Below are 20,675 nucleotides of genomic sequence, written 5' to 3' on the forward strand. Positions count from 1 at the left end.
AGGTTCTGCCCCAGACATCCCACTGCACCATTGGGCAAGACCCAGCGGAGACCCAGCGGAGAACAGACCACTACAGCAAGCCACGAAGCTCTCATCCTACCCTGCTCCTCCAGAGAAAAGCCCGGACACCTGCCCTGCCTCAAGGTTCAAGTTTTTGTTCGTTGTTGACTACGTTCCTGCTTGGGAAACACTTCTTTTAGCTTCATTGGCAGCCTGTGCTCACAAGGACAAAGCACAGAGGTGATTTGAGGATTTCAGGCTCTGTTTCCCCATGCATGACATTTTCCTGGAGGATGTAGCTAAAAATTGAGTTACCAAGTGAATGGTGCCCATCTACACGGGGACCCATCCTGTCAGGCCAGGCATGGGGGGTCCAGGCCACTAATCCATCCGGGACAGACACAGAGGATACCCCAGCGAAGGGCATCACTGCGGCAATTTGGATGAGCCCCAGCTGGGAGGGGAGCATTTTCTTCTGGCCATGGGCCCAAGTAAATGCAGGTTGAAGTGGGGGTGGTGGTCTGGGGAAGGAGTAGGCAGCAGTGAGGATTGGAGAGGACCTGGGGTGAAGCTCAAACATTTAACCTTCCCCATGCGATCTCCCAGCTGGAGCCCTCCGTAATCTCCCCTTTAACCGCATGTCGCTGGCAGCAGCACTGAGCTCCCAAAGAACCGTCAGCTCAGTCCCTGAGCTCCATGCTTGATTCCAGCTTTTGCTGCATGGGAACCCCCGGGCTCCTCTTCCCCGCAGAGGAATCAGGCTCTCCTTGCCATGAGAGCTGCCTCCCTCGTCCCCACCCAACACCTCAGTTCACTGCTACAGCATCACAGTGTCTCCTGCCAAGGTTTCTCCCTACGTACCTCCAAAAGGACTGGCTGCGCACTCCTGGTTAGGCTGGCTTCAGTGGTGAGAAGAGACAGCAGTGAGCATGGACCAGCCATGGGAAGCAGGGTGTGTTTCAGGGAACACTAAATGCTTATTCCCACTGATCCTATCACGGCACTAAAAATAGGGCCAAGAGAGCTGCAAGTCTCAGACAGTTCACCGGAAGGAGGAGCCCAGGTCCCAGTGTGACCTTCTTAGCGTGTGGGAGATTAAGCCGGCATCTTGGCATGACTTCTCCTTTCCAAGAAGATCCCTGTCCCATCCTGAGGCTGTGCTTCAGGGAGAAGGGTCGTTCATTGGGGAGCCAGCGGTGAGACCCTGCCCCTTTCCAAGCAGCTTGCATGAGCCTCAGTTGGGAGGGGAGAGTTTTCCAGCCTGGCCTCCGTCAGCCTGGACAGGAGCTCGGGGAGGGAACAAGCATCATTTATTGTATTCGCTAGCCCAGGGCTTGCCCTTTTCCTCTGCAAGGGATGGTGAAAGAAAAGAGGGTTTGCTGAGCAGTACAAGGGTAGTCCTGCTCCCAGTTCCCAGGCTTTGTCCCTGAGTTATGCACAAACTCGGCATATGGAAGTGCTGGGCACATGGATCTGTTTTCAAGCATTTCTCTGGAGGGTAGTGGCAATTTTGATCTTTTTTTCCCTCATGCTGTCCGTTTCTTGGGAGAATGAAGAGTAATTATCTATAAATGTCAATGGGTTTGCTTAATTACATATGCTAATCATTTCACCGTAGGAATGTGAGCTGAAACCAGAGATTTCTATATTGGACAAAAGAGTGTGTTGCTGGGGTGTTTTTTTCACTTTATAAAAGAGTTTCCAGACTATACTCACAACAAAGAAACGTATTCAGACCAGCTCAGATGGTCCCAAAAAGCAGGGGAACTGCCTGGAGAAGGGGAACTTCACTAACAAACTTCTTCTCCAGTGAATTGGAGAGACCCAAAACTGTGGAGGGCATGGGTTTACCAGTCCTCCAGCAGATACCCCAAAGCCAAGTAACCAGCCTTTGGAGGGCCCTTCCCATCTCCCATAGGGTACCTCCAGCCCCTCAGCCAGCCCTGCTGAGCCACCTCCGTTACCCTCCACCTGCAAAAGTTTGCAAAAATGCTAGATGGATGGGCTTTCACTTTCTTTGTCTCATGCAGGGTGTTGGTCATGGCAAAGCCGAGGGCTCCAAGCACCACAGAGAGATGCCACCTCTCTGTGAGTCCCGCCAGCTCAGGGCCTGTTGTGAGGCCACTGAGCTGACCTCTGCACCTCCAACACAGCCGGCATCCATGTGCCTGTTTGCAACCTGGGGCGGCTTTTACAAGCGAGTGCCCTGGCAGCAATGCATTGGGACAAATGGATGCTGCCCCAAACACACACACTTTTGGTGAATGAGGAGAAACCAGCCTGCATAGGGAGCAAACACCCGGCCTGCTTTAGAAGTCATTCCACACCTAGGAGGACCAATATCTCTCCCTGAACGAGGAATGGAGCCACAGTCACCAACACTGATGGAGACATCCCATTTACTCTCTCTCCCCACTCCTGTGAAGACTTTTTGTTTGTTCTTCCCAAGGTTTTGCTCATCGAGAGAAAGCCCAGGACGGCTGAGGTCTCCCGAGAACAGCTCATCTTGTGGAATTGCTGCCAGATGGCAGCTGGGACCTAGACTGCTGGGAAAGCACACCTCTTCTCACATGCTGCCTCCATCTAGGCCAATCTCTGCTCCTTCTGAAGCAGATAAGGCCGAAGCATAAGCCCTGCATCTGTCAGAAGTTGTGTGAGTGCAGCGGATGCTCAGCCTTGATAGCAGCACCAGATAAATAAGAGTACAGCTGTGTGAGAGAGGCCCTGAGATCAATGGGCAAAGCTCTGCCGTAAGCAAATGCAGACAGGAGCGGCAGGAGAAGCACTTTGTGAGGGCGACCACAGGCAGAGGCTGGGAAAATGGGGACTGGGGGGAGAAAAAAGACCAGAAAAATATCAATGTGGGAAAGGGGATTCCTGAAAGGGAGCTGGAGCTGAACTTAGACTCCTGAGCGATGTGGTCTGTTTGCACTGAGCCGAGTAGCAAGTGAAGTGGAGACAGTGGGGAGCGAGGCAGCACTGAAAAGCAGCTGATTTCTTCTGCGTGCAAGCTCAAAACCTGGGAGAGCGCTGCAGGCATGCATTAATGGCCTTTGCCCTCTGGCCCCTTTGCTCATGGGTGCTCAGAGCATCACGTAGTGTCAGGCACAGGGCCATTACGGCCAACCAGACTGTCCGAGCTCTTGGAGGAAGCTGTTTCTGGTATGTGCAGGATATTTCAGTGCCTCCTTTCTTCCCAAGGCACATTGATAAGTTCAGCTTTTGGAGTAATCCCTCCATGAACAAAGTTGCCAGGATGCTTTGTGTCAGGAGCAGCAGGATGCTTTGCCCAGCTCGTGCCATTGCACTAAGTGCATCTTGTCAGGGTTGGAAAGCTGGTGTTCCCGGTGGGTGTCATGGCCATGACACGAGTAATTAAACAGCAGCAGGGCTCAGGCACCAGCACAAGAACTATCTTGCATACAAAGTTGTTAAAACGGGTTTGGCCGAGCCAACGTGCCTGGCCCCAACCCACACTGGCCGGGGGCAAGGGTTAGCCCAGGGCAGAGCATCCTCAGGGCAGTTTGGATGGCCTCTGGTTGGGAAAAGAGGGTTTCCCAGCCTGGCCAAGACCAGCCCAACCAGGGCTTGGGGCAGGGAAGGGCCCCAGGATAGGCTAGGGCACTAGGAGAAATGGAGCTACTTTGTTCTTCAAAATTACAGAATCATCTGTTTAGTGAGAAAATGTTACCTCGGCAGGAAAATGCCCCTTGAGTTGTGAATAATTTACAAACTCTGCACGTGACATTATCCTGGGGGAGGTAAAAGTTGAGGCTTGGAGACCTGGCAACTGGGTGTCTCGGATCCCTGTTCAGCTCGCTGAGAAACAAAGTGAATAAACCTCTGCAGCTGGGGCTGAAAAGCAGGTCTCAGAGCTAGTGACTTGCATGTTCTCCATCCATGTTTCTCCTTTTAGGTTGTCCACGGGTTGGGTACCCAGCATCCAACCTGAGTTTAGAGATTTAGCCTCCCTGCCACTCACACGCTTGCCCAGGCATGAGGGACAGCCCATGGCTCCCTGCTGTAACGGCCATGAAGACTTTTTAGGGCTGAAACTTGGCCTCTTTGGGCTTGATTCGTCCATTGCACCAGTGAACCCCACTCAGCTAGCAAGGGTAGCTTCCTCCGACCAGGCGTAGCCATTTGTGCTCCAGGCTCATCCACCCAGGAGAGTATCCCCGTAGTCAATGGAGAGAAATAGGATGCGATTGATCGATGGTAGACACCAACATGAGGATAGGATGAATTGCACCCCACGGCTGGCTGTCTATGGGGAATCATGAGGGAATCGGGCAAGGGGAACGTCTTGCTCTCAAATCCCAGCCAAGAGCTTCTCCAGCATGATTAGCTAAAGGCCTTTATTGCGTACAAGTGGATAGACATTTAAAATGCTTGTCTATAATGAAATCCATTATCCTCATCTTTCGCTAAGGCCCTACAATTCTGGTTTCCTTTTCAGGGCCGGAGGTGGCGGGGGAGAAGAGGTGGAGGAAGGATGGAGCCAGGTACAGCCAGGTCCTTTGTGCGGCCACTCAGAAGGCACTCTTTCAATAATGTTTGGGCTCCTAAATGGATCCAACCTCCCCTCCCCCAGGCCCTTTCCCTTTCATTTCTCATCCCCATTATACTCAGAAAACCTCGTCCGTATCATTAGCGTCAGAGGCAGAGACGGGCGCTGAGTGCCACATGGAAGAGGTGAACGTACATTTCGTTCAATGCCCCTCGAGTGGTGTTTCGCTCAAGGCTGCTCCTTCACAAAGCAAGATGTGAAAATGGGCCCTACTCGGCAGCGCCATCGGGGCAGCTGGCCGCGCAGGGCGGATTTAGCCTGCAAAGTCACCTCTTGAGGGAAACAAAGAGCAGACGTTTCTTCTCCCTTCAATTCATATCTGAGCTGTTTGGGGAGCATTTAGCAAAGAGGAGACAGAGAAGGGAGGGGGAGCTAAATTCAATGAGAAAGTCTGGGCAGGTGGCTGCAATGCTAATAGTCTCCAAAGAGATGACGGATGTGAAAGACCCGGGGTTGCGAGCTCGGCATTTCGCCCGCCCGCATTCGGCATCCTTTCCCACCGTTCGAGATGTTTGTGCCCCCTTCCTCTTCACCACGTCCAGGTGAGCGGATAGGAGTCACTCTCGGACAAGCCCCTTGCCAAGGATGGGCTGGAGATCACACACCATGCTCTCTGCGATGTGGCGAGACCTCCCAGCTCTCTTCTTGAAATCCTCCCCAGCGCACTTCCACCTCACCCCTTTCCCAGCCATCCTCCTGGGCTGCTACGTGCCACCCTCAAGCTCCCAGCTGGGAGCAGTGCCAGACACCCATTCCCCACACGTGTCCTCTGCTCTTCCCATTGCATGGAGCCTCCTCCACTTACCTCCACTGCATGGAGCACTCACCCAGGCTGGGCACACTGCGGGGTTGCATCTCCTCCAGCGGCCCTGGACTAATTGAAACCAATACCAAGTGTCCCAAGAACTCATTGGCCAATTCCTTCCAAGGTCATAGATGCAGGTCGCACCATCCGACTGATTTTCAAGCACCCAGGTGAGTAGCTACTGTTCAGCAAGCATCTCCTCTATTTGCTGTGAAGAATAGCGCCATGACGCATCACTGCCATCCCCTTCTGTGAACTCTTCTGCTTTCCCCTTAATACAGGAGCAAAACAGCCACACCACATTTCTGCAGGCATGTGATTTCTGCTCTTCCCGCTCTTTCTACTCTTTCCTGCCCTGGTATGATGGGCAATGTATTGATGCTATGCAGATAACCACCTGGGATCAACATTCCCGTTGTGTTTAGACCGGAGGCCTCTAATTCTAAATAACGTCTGTGAGAGAGCACAGCACGCAGGGGGGCCCATAGTCTTTGATCGGCACAGCTCTTAAATTTCTCGTGTATCAGGCAAGGGCCATGTCTGTCCATGCTCATTTCTAGAGAAGACAAGGTTCCTGCTGCCACTGCCCATATACTGCAGACTTTGGACCCTTGTGACTGACCTTTGGCCAGTCTTCGAGAGCTTGAACATGTGCTTGGTGTGCAAACAACCCACCAGCTCTCATTTGGGTCTCTCTTTGAGGGAGAACAGTTTAAAAATGCAATATTTGTCCATTCCTCATTCCTGCCCATTTGGTACTTGCTCAAAGGAGTGAAGAGACCACCCAAGTGTCCCCAGATAATTTACCATCCCCTGATGCTGCCTTGGCCTCCAGGAGGAAGGGACAAATTGACCCAAATCTACCCATTCCACACGCTTGCCGTTTTAAGATTTCAGTGATCCTAATTATCTACCACCATTAATCAATTTTAAAAGACCTACATGATTCACAATAAAATAACTGGCAGTAAGAGATGGTTCAGAAGCTTCTAAAGACCACCAGAGAACCCTTAAATCAGGGTAAATGTTGGTGCTCCTCCATCGCAGCTGCTCTGGGACTGACAGGGCAGACAGCAGGCTTCCCACCCACCCACGGTGATGCCTCCGCAAACATCAGGAAAAGTCAGAGCTTCTCCCTTAAGGAGGCAGGAGCAGATAGACACACCACAAGTTTACCAAGCCTCAGCTTCTCCATCAGCCTCCAAACTTTGGGTGCAAATCCCCAATGCCTGACCTCCCAGTCAGGGCCCATCTGAACCATCCTGGGGATGCCAGACTGACCCCAACCCCTGCCCGGGGATGCGTTGGGGCTGGATTCATTGGTCTGGAGACTCAGGATCCAGTTGGAGCCAGGGAGGACCTTGCCCTCAGGAAGGGAAACAAGGCGATGTTCGAAGAGCAGGTCTCAGAGATCCTGCAGGGATCTGGCTCTGCCCAGGGGCCTTGCTAAGCTCCTTCGGCTTTAATCTTCCACCAGGCCAGGGCAGAACAAGCATCTTACTGGGGTGAATGAGGCCGTTCATGGGGCTGCGCCTCTCTTGGCTCTCTGCAGCCTCCCAAATCCCCCCTCTTGACCTGTCATGCCCATAAAACAACTTCTCCCCCAGTTTTGTGGTTTAAAGAGTGCTGAAGTTGCAGAGAGCAGGAAAACAACTTGGAGAGCGGCTGTCCTGGATGTACCGGGCTCTTCCTCATCCACCCGGTGCAATGCGCCCCAGGGGCTCTCCCAGCTTGCTGTATCCATCCCCCTCCAGCCTCAAACTTGCTGCCAGCTGGGTACGACACTCACCCGGCAGGGGGTCCTTTGTTCTCCCCTCTGCTTGACAGCAGCAGCACAGCACCCTGCACCACCCTGCTAAACCCCAGCTAGCACAGCGGAGCACAGCAGTGTGCCCAGTGGGATGCCGGGGCACCCAGCCAAGGCCCAAGGGCACATTCGCATGTCACCACCGGGATCAGGAAAAGCCTTCCAGCCTCCCGCACCACTGAGCAAGAGGCTTGGGGTGGTCTGACATGGCCCTTCCCAGCTGAATCAGGTTGAGCTTTATGGTGTTCCCTGCTGCGATAAAATCCCTGTGGCCACCAGCTTTGCCTTCAGCCTTCTGCTGCTGAGCCGTGCAGTGAGAGCCTGGCACCAGCCTTCACCAATTGCATTAGGAAACTTCCTACTGCACCTTCCCAGGCCCCGATTAGCGTCATGCAGGGGGAGACTGAAGACGGGGCTGGGTGCAATCCCTCTGCATCCCACAGGACCCCTAAATGCATGATGGACTCTTGGTTGCAGGAAGTCCCTGCTGGGCACTTAAACCCTGCTAAAGGCAAGCTCCTCCTCTAAGAAGCTGTAATCCCTCTTTGGGGCACGGGCAGTAATCAGGGATTTGGCTCTGGGTGTGTAAGCATGTGTGCGTGCATGTGCACAGCCACTGTGGAGGGCAGCAGGTGCATGTGTGTGTGGTTGGGGTTACCTCCGCGTGTGCGTGCAGTCATGCCAGGCTAAGTGTGCGTCTCCACAGGTATACAACTGGGTTAAAAAGAGAAGAAAGGTAGCGTAAACAAGGAGACAAAATGCTAAATAGGACTGGGGATGGCCCTGCTCTGGGCTCAGCCCTGCCCCTGCCCAGGGATGGGTTGCACGTTGGCCGGGTGCATCCATGCCAAGACAGAGAGGATGATCTGATCACAGCCCTGGAGGGAAGCCAGGATTTATTGCCAGCAGTTTTAGCCTTCTGGAAGTCAAGCACCTCATCCAAGCCTACTGTCTGGGCTCATTGCACTATCACTGGAGAGGGACCCACGGCCCCAAGGGCACCTCCGCGTCCTCAGATGGGTGGCTGGGACCCATGAAGGGGCTGCAGGAGGGGTGTCCTTCCCGGGAAGAGGACCAGAGCAAGGACGGGACACCCACCTCAAGCAAGTCCTGGAGGAGCATAGCCCCACGCTGTGTCCCTCCCCAGGGCAGAGATTTGCTAACTCGGTTCTTCCAGCCCAGGAGAAGGCAGAACAATTTCCACATCCAGGAGGAAGTGAGATAAGCTCAGCCTAAAAGCAAGGTGCAGCATCTATTTACCTTTTGTTGTTGTTGTTACCACCCATGGGAATTGACTGAGAAGACAGTTCGCCCTGTACTGTGGTGAGTTGTCCATCCTAGCCACAGTTTCAGTTACCAGCAAGGTTTCCCTTGACAGGGTCTGCATCTGGGGTCTGTCACATGAAACTGTATGGCTTGTGGGGAATCACTGCTCAGCCTCATCGCCCAGGGCTGGAGGTGGACCTCAGGGAGAGTTTCCTATGCTATGTCCTGCTTCACTGCTGATGGCCATCTGCATGCCCAGTTTGAGAGAGATAGGCTCTCTCTTCCAGTGCTGCTAGTAGAGCAGTCCAGACCTGAGAGGGCTGAGCCTTCATGGAGAAAAGAGACTTATTCATATACAATGTGATGTATATGTAATTCCCTGTAATTCCCTGCCGGGGCTACAGCCCCACCAGGCTTACAGTCCATCAATGGACCTGCAATCCATGGTAGTCCAACAACTCCCTGCTCAAAGCAGGGCAAACTTCAAAGGTTGCTCTGGGACTTATTCAGCGGAATGTGGGATGTCTCCAAGGATGGAGATCCCACCACCTCTCTAGTCCCTGTCTCGGGCCTTCACCAACTCCCCACTCTCATGTGAAAAGCTTTTTTCTTTATGCCCAGGTGGACCTTCCCACGTTCCAGTTTGTGCCCATCACCTCTTGTGCTATCGCTGTTCCCCTCCAAGAAGTGTTTGGCTCCATCTTCTCTATAGCCCCCATCAGATCGTTATAGGTAGCAATCACCTCCCCCTTTACCATCTCTTCCTCAGGCTAAACAATTCTGCTCTCTCAGCTCCCCTTTGCAATTCATGTGTTTTGGCCCTATGACCATTTCACTGGACTTGTACTTCCAGTACATCAATGTCTGTCTTGGGGCATCACAGGGGTATTTTTGATCCTTTGCATTTCCAAGAAAAATCCGCTACATTTCCCTCAGACACACTTAACGATGGGAATATAAATAGCAATGGTGGGGAGGGATGATCATGAGTTTCTGCTTTGCATCACTGTGCTTGCGGGAAAGCTGAAACGGAGCACAGGGAGTTTACTCACCCTGGTGAAGGAGATGCCTTGTTTCTAGCATCCTGGAGAGGAAAGGCTGGCTTACTCAAGAAGATCAGGTGCCATGGAGAAAGGTCACAGTGTTATTTGTCCCTTCACTGGTGTCCAAGCAGATTGGCATGAAGGACAAAACAGTACAAAGTAAAAAACCCCAAGCACTGGACTCATCTGCCAGAAGAAGTAGAGCAGAAAGTAACAGTGAGAAAGCATCGTGGGTCTTATCAGGCATTAGTCCTGAGGCTGAGCGCCTCCTCTGAGCCAGCGCAGTCCCTGCTGGAGAGTACTGTCTCCTTAGTCCCTTGGAGGAATCCTAGGAGTAAAGCTTAAACCCCTTCGGACAATGCAGTCAGCTCAGCTGCAACAGCCAAAATGAACCAGAATCCAACTTTCCAAAGTCATGGAAAAATCAAGCTGCAGATTCTTGTCATAATGTCAAAGGGGATCCAGACAGAAATGCAGGGAAGGGCTTCCCAGAAAGGATTTGGCCAGTCGCAATGAATTTGCTGACTGGAAAAACTAAGGCGAGAGAGATGAGGGAATTCTGGGGGTATTAGAACATTTTGACATTGTCAAGCCCAAACTGCTCACTGCAGAAGACCTCACAGCCTGTGCTTCTCACCTTCCAAATGAACCGTATCTGACCCCTCATTCACTCTTGCTCCAGCACTACTCCCACAGCAGCATAGCCTTAGGTACCTGGGGGAGGTGATATCGCCCGATGTAGTAGACGTGGGGCAAATAGCCCCAAGGAGAAGGTACTGGCACCAATAATAGCAAATAGCAGAGAGTTCCACAGGTTAACGCACAGCACCAACATCTCTTCCTTCCATTTTAGGAAGTCTGATCCTGCTTTTGTACAAGTCAGCGGGAAAATCATTGACCCTATTAGAAAGGAAGCAACCTGCAAAAAAAGGGCTCCCCTCTGTGCACTAAGACTCACGTGCTCTGTGATCCAATAAGGTGCCAAAGAAATGAATTTTTTTCAACTCGAGGCATTTCTGGGTTGCTGTTGCTGTGGAGCTCAGGAGTCCTCAGGTCAACTTAAAATGGTGATGGGCCGAGGAATCAGTGGTGGATACCTGGTCCTCAACGTCAGAGACGCTCCTGCTCCTACAGTAACACTATAATTGAGCCAAAAGTAGCATTTTGCTGTGAGAGCAAAGCTCACAACTTGCATGTCACCACCCGGTCCAGTGGCTGCCCCCTGTAGATACAATGCAGGCAGGGAGGTTTTCAGAGGGAGGAGGACCCGTTCATCAAAGCTGGCTGGAAAACCACTGCTCCAAGTGAGCACAGATGTGGTTGGCTCCAGTTCTGCACTGGAAGGGCCCTAATCCTACCAGCAATTTCACAGAATCACACAATGGTTGAGGTTGGCAGGGACCTCGAGAGATCATCTCATCCAACCCACTGCTCCAGCAGGGTCACCTAGAGCATGTTATTCAGGACCCCAGTGCAGATGGCTTTTGAATATCTCCAGGGATGGAGATTTACTGGTCCCTGACTCCAAGGCTCAGATTTGCCATCAGCAAGTGTCTCTTCTGGCTATAAAATCTGAAAGCAATGCAACACTGGAGGTGTTTTTGCACTGACAGTCCCACTTTCACTTCACCTGGATGCCTTGCTCGTTATACTCTGAGAAAGCCTTTAGTGCAGCTACTTTGGGGAGCAAATATGAGAGGAAGATGGTCCAGATGGTTCAAAGCCCTCAGGCTGGCTGGCTCTGAAACAGGCTGCTTGGATGACCCAGAGCCTGGAGAGGCAGCGATGGATGTGGACTGCCTTCATTTCCCCAACAGGACTCATTCTGGTCCTAGAAAGCCAAGACTCACGCCCAACCACTGCTGAGCAGCAGGAGACATGACGGCCGCACCGCCCCTGCAGCCCCATCTCACCCTGGAGGCTTTGCATGAACCTCTCAGGTTTAGGAACAAGTCTTCCCCCCCCACCCCTTCCCTTTCTAACCTCTCTTCTCTTCCAAATATTTCCTGCGACTCAGCACAGCCTCCAGCTCAACTCCTGAGCTGGAAATCACATCAGCGTGCATGGGGCGACGGAGCGCACACGGCCTTGGCAGAAAGGCTCCTTTTGTGCATCGTGTAATTGACGGCTCCAGCCGGAGAGGTTACACAAAAGGTGGCTTTTATCGTGCATTAGGGAGCGGCAGCGAGCTGCACTCCCCAAACTCCCGAGCGGGCCTTAGCGCTACCGCCCGTTCTTCCGGCTGCACCCTCGAAAGGAGCAGGGATCGGAAACACAGCAGGAGACCAGTCCAAAAAAAGGCCGGTGCCGAGCAGCTGCAAAAGGGACTGTCATTTTTACCTTCATTTCTCCAACCACTGCCGCACATTTGTTTTTAAATAAGCCAGAGGAAAATTTTAAGTGCACATGCGGGAGACCACCAGAGGCAGACATTTAGCCCTTTTTGGGACTCCCAACCAGCAAACCTGCATTGATTTTTTTTTTGATGCTGCAAAAAGAAAATAACCTTGAAAAAATAATGCAAACCAGAGGCACTGACATCAAGCCAATCTGAGCTACCTGAGGGCAAGCGAGAGGCTTTGCTCGCTCAAGGAAGGAGTCATTCTTGCCACTCAGGTGCAAAAGAGCAGCGCTGGCCTCCGTGACGTGGCTGTTGACGGCCCTGTGCCCATGGGGACGGTTCCCCGTCACCTCCGGCTCCGCGCCTGCTGGATTTGAGCACAGCCGCCAGATTCACACCTGGCCCCGGAGCTCATTCACACAGAGGTGCGAGTTGTTCTCCAGATTGAGATGGAAAGGCCAAAAATCACACGGCTAATCAGCCCGCTCATCCAGAGACGCCTCGCCCACCACCACGCACCACCGTGCCACCGGGACAGGGCTGCATGCCCTGAGCGTGTTGCTCTTCCGGGGACAAAATCATGAGGTTCTTGGATTTGCTCCACTCCATGGTCCTTTCCTTGACATCTTGGCTTTATACAGCTTTATACATCCAGGACCACTACTGAATATCCTGGTGGGTTTTTCCTGAACATGGACTAGTTCAGGAACAGCAACTTCAAAATACACCTTTGGCTCTATTCAGATCACATCGAACTAGCAGAGCATAGCTAGTTCACTCCAGTCAACACAGCACCCATCTTTTTCTTTAGCTGCTATGGGGATGTCTCCAAATTGGAGGGCTCTGACCTAAGGTCCCAACATTGCACTCAACTCGCCTCTAGTTTGAGGGAAAAAGGGGCTGATGGAGCGGCAGTACAAGACGCTGCTCTGTATGGTGGGACCTGGCCAGCTTGGCAGAGAGAGGTCTGCAAGCGGAAGTCGTTGGTGAGGGCTGCTCTGAGGCCAGAGAGAGCAGAGGCATCCAGCCCAGGCTGCTGAAGCCAGGGAGAGGAATCCTTCATCTCAGCCCTTCACCTGTAACCGCTCCGCTCAATGAGGTTTCCGGCTTTTTGTAAATAGATTTCAGGTCTTCCTTATAAAAATAAACCACTCAGATTGGCCTAATGAAGATGAAAGAGCCTTTAAAGTGGAAATCATAGCTCCATTTTAGCCATAAAGCATCTCAGAATAGCTCTCCGTCATGGAAAAATATTGCAAGTCAGGGGATCTGTCAGGGAGAACGGAGGAGCTAATGCTGTTACGGGCACTGCAGTAAGACACGGATTGCTTGTGGCACAGGGCAGCTCCTGGATTTGGAGATGAAAAGGGTCCGGAGAAGGCATGAACCAAACTGAAATGCTAACGCAGGTAAAACCAGTGCAGTGGACGGGTGGAAGAGCTGCTTCCCGTCCATGCATGAAGCTTGCAGAATCTCCTCGGTTTGTTATCGCTGAAGGCACATTTGCTCCTTTGCCCAGAGCTCCGAGGGGACCACGAAGCTCAGAGCCGGCCCCAACCTTGTCCATTCCTGCCCACCTCCTCCTGCCCGGGTGGCTGCAATGGGTCTGGGACAGGGTCTAGCCCTGGGGCCAAATCCCCACCAGCGCCAAAGCAGAGCAAACAGAGATAGGAGCTCAGCAGGTGCCCATGCCTACAAGGGAGGAAGGACCTTCCTATTTCCCTCCTTGCTGAACGCTCCCGAGCACTCACTTACCCTCAGCAGCATTTGTTCGACTAACTCATGCATTGAACGTTTCTGTCTGTGTCAGGGCACATCCCCAGCTATTATTACCCAGAAGTACCAGGGACTTTTGAGTTGACCCTCCAGTTATGCCGGCAATGCCATGAGTGTCTCCTGCCTTCTCTTGGTGGTCTCCTTCACTGTGAGACTTGGGTTGAAAATGCTGTCAGCTGATTTAAAGTGAGAACGACTGTCCTGTTCAGATCAAGGGGCTGTCAAAGCCAGTATTGTTAAGGCAACACCATTAAACAGATCCCCAAGGAAGAGAAAAACGGAGCAAGCTCATGTGATACCTCCTCTTAATACCACCTTAACCTGCAGCTATTTTTAGGTCAGGATATTTCTTGAACCCCTTGTGCTTTGCCTGTTAGTAACCCTCTATGGAGCTTTTTGTCCAGTCCCAGGGAACTCAGGTAAATTTGTTTTACCCCCCCCAATATCCTTTGGCAAGGAAAGGAACACGTCTGCAGTCTGCTGAAAGACAATCCACCTCCTTTTTGATTATTTTGAGCCTCCCCAGGCTTCTTCTCTGGCCTTTTGAAAGTGGGAAGCATCTCCAGAGGATGATTATCCATCCTAAGATAGATGTCTAGAAGAGGTGGATCAGTCATGCGCTGGACATGTTGCTCTCTCTTTATGTTGCTCTAGGGGAAACATACCTTGCTCAGCCAGGCACTTGGTCCGAAGGCAAATCCCACGTCCCCAGGCTGTGCTCACAGGAGCAAATCCTCTGCCATGACGTCGGTCCAGCCCGTGCCCTACCCTTGTCTTGTTTTTGACCCTCAGAGGGGGTGGTTACGGGCTGCTTCTCTCCAGGAGGTGCACTTTGGGAGCCCTCCTTTCCTTGCAGAAGGCCATGCCCAGGGAAATATGAGCAAATCTTCAGCCCACCCAGGATAGCACCATGTTGGGTCCCTACTGGTGAGAACACAGGAAAACCTCACTATGTGGCTTTTCCATACCCTGCAGTTTGTTTTCAGGACAGGGGGACACACGGGAGTGACGCCCATGGCCCATTGCTACCTCTCGACTGACTAAAGTCAAGACCAGCCCAGCCCAGACAAAAATCAAGACCGGTCTGGACCGTAGGAAAAACCACCCTGAGGTCCCCCTGCGATATGACTTCCTGCCCTGGCCTTCAAGGACTACCCCATGGTCCTGGGTTTTGCTATGCCCTGGGAAAGCAAAATCCCAGCACAGAAGTGCTTCTCCACCTGAATAAGTCAACAACGGGAAAGAAGATCACAAAATTTGCCCGGTGCCATTGTGGGAGCGGTGATCCTGGAGCCCGCGTTCCCAAAGTGCGTCCAAGGACGGGGCCCGTTATCCCAGGATGCTTGTGGAGAGCCAGCAGCTGGAGGTGATGTTAGGACCAAAGAGGTCTGAGGTGCACAGGGTGCAAATCCGCCTCAAAGGCATGCTCCCGCACAAGACGCTGGGTTTAAAAGGCTTCGTGCATAGACTGGTAAACCAACCTGGGTCTAAGCTGGGTCTGAACGCTATCACTGTTCAACTGCCCACGAATGAGCCAGAGCGGTTTGGGGCACAGTTTCGGGGCAATGAGTCCTGCCCCAAAAAACCATCCCCAGGCAGGGTCAGGAGTAAGCACAAACCAGGGCCGTCCCTGGGGTGGTTGGAGTGCAGCTACTCCATTTTGGGTGGAAAAGAGACTTTAGCCCTCCAGACGCAAGCCATGCCAGGCCAGCTGGCCCAAGGGCTGGAAAATTGGTCCTGGCTGGCTCAGCTGGCTTATAAAGAGATGCAGCTGAGTTTCCAGACCCCTCCGATCTCCTCCACCTCCCGCCACCCCCAGTCCTCTTTCAGGCTTGCCCAGCTCTCCTGCCCCACTGCGCATTCCCTCCCTGCATGCGTTTTAGAGAAAGGACCCTCCTTTTTACTCGCCCGTGCAAAGCTTGGTCACGGCGCTTGAAGGAGATGCCGGGAAGCCACCACAACTCTAGCAGCACCTCGTTTCAAACACCCAGCCTCCAAGGCCAACCCCATTGCAAGCATGAGTCAGGCTGGGCCGTGGTCCGTTATGCAAGAGGGAAAGCATCCCTGGCCAAAAGCCGGTCCAGCTCGCCACGGCGAGGCCAAGGTTTGGTCTGGGCACGGAAAGCGAGTTGTAAACCTCGCCTTGCACAGCCTTGGGTTTTATAGCAGTCCCCCCTCACCCCCCCCCAAGCACGTAGACGTGGCCCCCATGGCAGAGGACCCAGCAGTCGGGGCAGCTCTGGAAAAGACATCAGCAAGGCTGCAAAACGCTCTCCCGTTGCGTGGCTTTTGCACCCGAAGCTGCCGGCACGGTGGCCCCGTCTGCGCTCTCCCGCAGAGCTGCCGGTCGGCCGCCTGGGCACGCGGGTCTGCGTGCGCCCTGCCCCAGCTGGGACCCTCTTAGGGTTAGAAAGCAGGTCGGGGGCTGCCTCTCTTGCCCTAAGAGATTTGCTTTGAAGGCGGGGGGGGGGGGGGGGGGAGAATCCACTTTTATCCTGCCGAGAGATAAAGCGAAATCCATCGCACCCACCGGAGCAGGCGACCCTCCCGCTGCTCCCGTCCGGCGCATCTCCCACGCCGCCACCTTTGTCACCGGCTAATTCCTCCTCGCCTAGCACTCGTCGTTCGCGCCCACCCAACCCCGAGCTGCAAACGCAATTACGAGCAGCAAAACTCGGCCGGGCGCGAGCCCCGGGCTGCGGCTCGCGGGGAGACGATAATCCCCGGCGGACGGCGCGGCCGCCTTTTCTTGCAGGAGCCGGTTGCTAATCCTTTGTTCCCTACCTGGAACGTCCCCGCTGGCCATCCCCCTTCCTCCTGCCTGCTATTCCCCCCCCCAGCCCGGTCCCTTTTTCAAAAGGTCTGCCCGGAAGATCACCGGGGACGTGACGCCCCACGCCAAAGCCCGGCACGAGGTATAAAAAGCGCCGAGGTTGCGGCGAAGTTGCAGACGCTCACGCGGGCAGCGTGGGAAGAAGAGGAGGAGGAGGAGGAGGAAGGCAGGTTCCCAAGCGCGCAGCCACAGGTAAGCACCCCAGCCTGGAAACCTTCCCCCCCAACCCCCCCCAAAAAAAAAAAAATAAAAGGAGAGGAAAAAAGGACCTCGACGGCCAGCGAAGCGCCGGGGAAGGACAACTTTGCTGCGGACGTCGCCGTGATGGGTCGCGCCGGCGGCGGCGCGAGGGTCCCGGCGGGCTCCGTGCTGCCGCCCCCGGGGACGTCGCCGGCTGTTCAGCGCCGAGTTCATACGTCCCTGCCCTTATTCGCCGCTTGCCTCCGTTCAGGGGCTGCTGTTTGCATTACCCTGTGCTGAGCCAGAGGGATCGGTCATGTCACTGCTCCCTCGGGGCCACGGCCAGATTTGTCTGTCTTTTTGCCTGTGGGATGGGGTTTTTCCTCCTGGAGACGCCCCCCCCCCCCCCTTGCAGCGAGTTAATACTTTTTTTTTTTGTTTTTTTTGTTTTTTTTGGCAAACCCCACCTGAACAGTTAATTGCATCGCCGGCGACGGGATGGTCCCAAATAACTCATATATACCCAAACGCCGGTATCGCCGGGTGCACGGCTTTGCTGCCATCCGGCAGCTCGCCCCAAAACTAGCCGCTTTGCGGATGTTCGGCCGTCGGGCAGCCGAAGAAGAAGAAGGAGGGGTGCTGGGGGGGGGGTCTCCGGCCGGCTCTGCCGGGGGCGGCGTGAGTTTTGGCAGCCGGGCGGTGGCTGGGGGAGCTGCCGCGGGCTGAGCCGGCCGGGACTGCAAGGTCCCGCCGTGCCCGGGACCGCCGAGCCCCGCTGGGAGGCTCCTAAAACACCGCCCAGCCCTCGCCCTTCCTAAAAAAAGCAGTCGCCTTTGGTACGATTTCCTAGAAAAGGCGAAGAGCTGCCTTTTCGTTTAACGCTGTCGGGGGGGGGAAAATAAATAAATAAATAAATCCTACCTTGCCGTTTGCCAGCACGCCAGGGGTTTTGCAGCTGTCCGAGGGGCTTCGCGGGGCAGATATCCCCGTTCGGGGAGGGAGACCGGGTTTGGGCACTAACCGGCTCGCAAGCAGGCTGCGAGGAGGGGTGGGCTGAAGCCCGAAGACAGCCTCGGAGCACTTTCCACCCGCAGCATAACTCACGCCGAGGCGGCTCCGGGGAGACGACAGCCATCCTGGCAGACAGCGGTTATCACTCGCTAAGCCGGGCTTTGGCACCGGCGACAGGCGCAGCGCGAGACACCCCCCCCCACCCCCCCGCTCCAGAGAGATGCTTTTTAAATCGGGAAGCAAGAGAAGGAGTCCGGGTTGGGGAGGGGGGGGGTGGTTGCACTGCCGGTTTTTCCCCGGTCACGGAGCAGCGGGACGGACCCCGCGGCCCGCTCGGAGCGCGGATTCGCTCCTCTACGGGCTGCCTTCTCCTTCTGCAAAATTACCCTCGTGCTCCTCGAGCGTAGGTGGGAGAGCCGCTTTGCAAGGAGCTGTTAGGTCCTCGGGAAAAGGGGAGGAGGGAGGAAAAACTTTGGGAAAAGTGTATGGAAGGAAGCACAGGAAAACCCCCTCCCCGCCGCCAGCAGAGGGGTTTTTTGCAGCGGGCCCTTTGCAAAGGCGGCTGCCCGCCCTGCCCTGTCTCCCCAGGCGGCCCGCCAGGATGCCGAGCCCACTCTGGAGCCTGCCCGTGCTGCTGGGGCTGCTGCTGGGCCACCCCGCCGCCGCCCACGGGCCCTGCTGGGAGAGCGGCAAATGCCAGGACCTCACCACCGAGGCCGGGGTTTTGGTAAGTGCAAGGCGCCCGCCGACCGGGGCACCGCGGGACGCTTGGGGCCGGGTGGCCCGGAGGCGTCGGTGGGTTCGCGCCTCCCGCCTTGGCCGCTGGGTGATGCTGAAAAAGTAAAATGGAGCTTCCAGCATCCCTCCCGCGCGGTGCAAACCCGCAACCGGGGTGTCGCCTTCGCCCTGCGCCGAAGGGCGCTAGGCACAGGGCTCCCCCTCTGCAGGGGCCGAGTTTGCCACGAGGACCCGACGAACCGCGGCTTCCTCCCCGGACCCGACTCACCTGGCATCCCAGGGTTGCCCGGTCCCCCTGCGGGTCCCCTTTTTGCAGCGGTGTAGGGCTGGTTTGGCATCTCTGCCAACCCACCCAAAGCACCCCAGGGGTGCTGGGGCTACACCGTGGCCCCCCACCCAGGGAGGGTTGGAGCCGGGGCACCTTGGCGGCATGAGCCATTGAGTCGCAACACCCGGGTGCACGTGCAATTGAATTGCAACACCTAGGCGTGCGCCATTGAGTCGCAACACCTGGGTGCACGTGCAATTGAATTGCAACACCCGGGTGCTCGCGCCATTGAGTCGCAACATGCAGGCACAGGTGCAATTGCATTGCAACACCCAGGCACGTGCAATTGAGTCGCAACACCTGGGTGCATGTGCCATTGCATTGCAACACCCAGGCATGTGTAACTGAGTCACAACACCCAGGTGCACATGCCATTGAGTTGCAACAAGCAGGTGCATGTGCAATTGCATTGCAACACCCAGGCATGTGCAACTGAGTCGCAACACCCAGGTGCACATGCCATTGAGTCGCAACACCCGGGCGCACGTGCAATTGCATTGCAACACCCAGGCATGTGCAATTGAGTCGCAACACCCGGCTGCACAAGCCATTGAGTCGCAACATGCGGGTGCACGTGCAACTGAATTGCAACACCGAGGCACGTGCAACTGGGTTGCAGCACCTAGGTGCACATGCAATTGAGTCGCAACAGCTAGGCACGGGCCACTGAGTCGCGACACCCGCGCGCCCACGCCATTGCGTTACGCGCCGCGGCTGAGGCCCGCGCGGCGACGACGGGGGGCCGGCGAGCCCGCCGCGGCGTGGGAGGCAGGCCCGGCCGCAGCGTTTCCCCCTCTCGCCCGGGCAGGCGTGCGCCGCGGCGTGCCGGGCGGACCTGTCGGCCGAAGCGCCCGTGTACCCGGGCAACGGGCACCTGCAGCCGCTCTCCGAGAGCGTCCGCAAGTACGTCATGAGCCACTTCCGCTGGAACAAGTTCGGCCGCCGCAACAGCAGCAGCGGCGGCGGGCGCAAGCGGGAAGAGCCGGCGGGCGGCCCGCTCTCGGCGTCGGCCCCCGGCGCCCGCCGAAGCGCCGGCGAGGAAGAGGAAGGAGGCGGCCCGGAGAGGGAGGAGAGCAAGCGCTCCTACTCCATGGAGCACTTCCGCTGGGGAAAGCCGGTGGGGCGCAAGAGGAGACCCGTCAAGGTCTACCCCAACGGCGTGCAGGAGGAGACCTCGGAGGGCTTCCCGCTGGAGTTCAGGCGGGCGCTGCCGCCGGCCGCGATGCTCCCGGCCGCCGCCGAGGAGGAGGAAGGCGAGGAGGAGGAGGAAGGCGAGGCGGAGAAGGAGGACGGCGGCTCCTACCGGATGCGCCACTTCCGCTGGCAGGCGCCCCTCAAGGACAAGCGCTACGGGGGCTTCATGAGCTCCGAGCGCGGCCGGGCGCCGCTGGTGACTCTCTTCAAAAACGCCATCGTCAAAAGCGCCTACAAAAAGGGGCAGTGACGGGGCCGGGGGGAGCGCCCCGCGGGCATGCCTTTCCCTGAGACACCGTGGCCAAAACCGGCGGGGGGGGACAAAAAAAAAAGAAGGGGGGGGGGGAAATCACCGCTTAACACATCGCTCCCGTGCTCTTCCTCCGTCGGCAGCGGTTCGGCGCCGGGAGAAACACGCCGGCGCGCGGCCGGCCGGTCTGCAGCGCGCGGGATCGTTTTCGGGTTTTCACTCAGCTGTATAATACTGTAAATGATGGATGAAAACGAATTCTGAAAATACTTTTTTGGGGTTTTTTTTTTTTTTTTTTGGCAAGCCGATCGCCCGTCTCCGCGCCCGGCCGCCGGCTTTGGCCAAAGGGTTTGACGTGGCCAAGGGGTGAGAAAAGCAGCCGGAAACCAAAATCTTGCAGGTGGCGGGGGTGGCGGGAGGCCAAAAAGCCGGGATGGGGTCAGGCAAGGGGAAAACGGGCGATTTTGCAAGTGTCAAATGGGGACGTCGGGCCGCGGCAGGTGCAGGGAGCACCCCGGCTCCGGGAGCCACCC

General features: G+C 55.6%; 1 protein-coding gene across 1 annotated transcript; it reads left to right on the forward strand.

Annotated features, from left to right (window-relative positions):
• The first annotated feature begins 16,562 nt into the window (after window positions 1-16,562).
• Window positions 16,563-20,411, forward strand: POMC (proopiomelanocortin). Its single transcript, XM_068936423.1, has 3 exons — window positions 16,563-16,633; window positions 18,221-18,359; window positions 19,507-20,411. Exons 2-3 carry the CDS (start codon window positions 18,234-18,236, stop codon window positions 20,140-20,142), a joined length of 762 nt encoding a protein of 253 aa, XP_068792524.1. The 5' UTR covers window positions 16,563-16,633; window positions 18,221-18,233; the 3' UTR covers window positions 20,143-20,411.
• The last annotated feature ends 264 nt before the right edge of the window (window positions 20,412-20,675 follow it).

This window comes from Struthio camelus, chromosome 3 (genome assembly GCF_040807025.1).
Source record: "Struthio camelus isolate bStrCam1 chromosome 3, bStrCam1.hap1, whole genome shotgun sequence".
In the NCBI taxonomy this organism is placed as follows: Eukaryota; Metazoa; Chordata; class Aves; order Struthioniformes; family Struthionidae; genus Struthio; species Struthio camelus.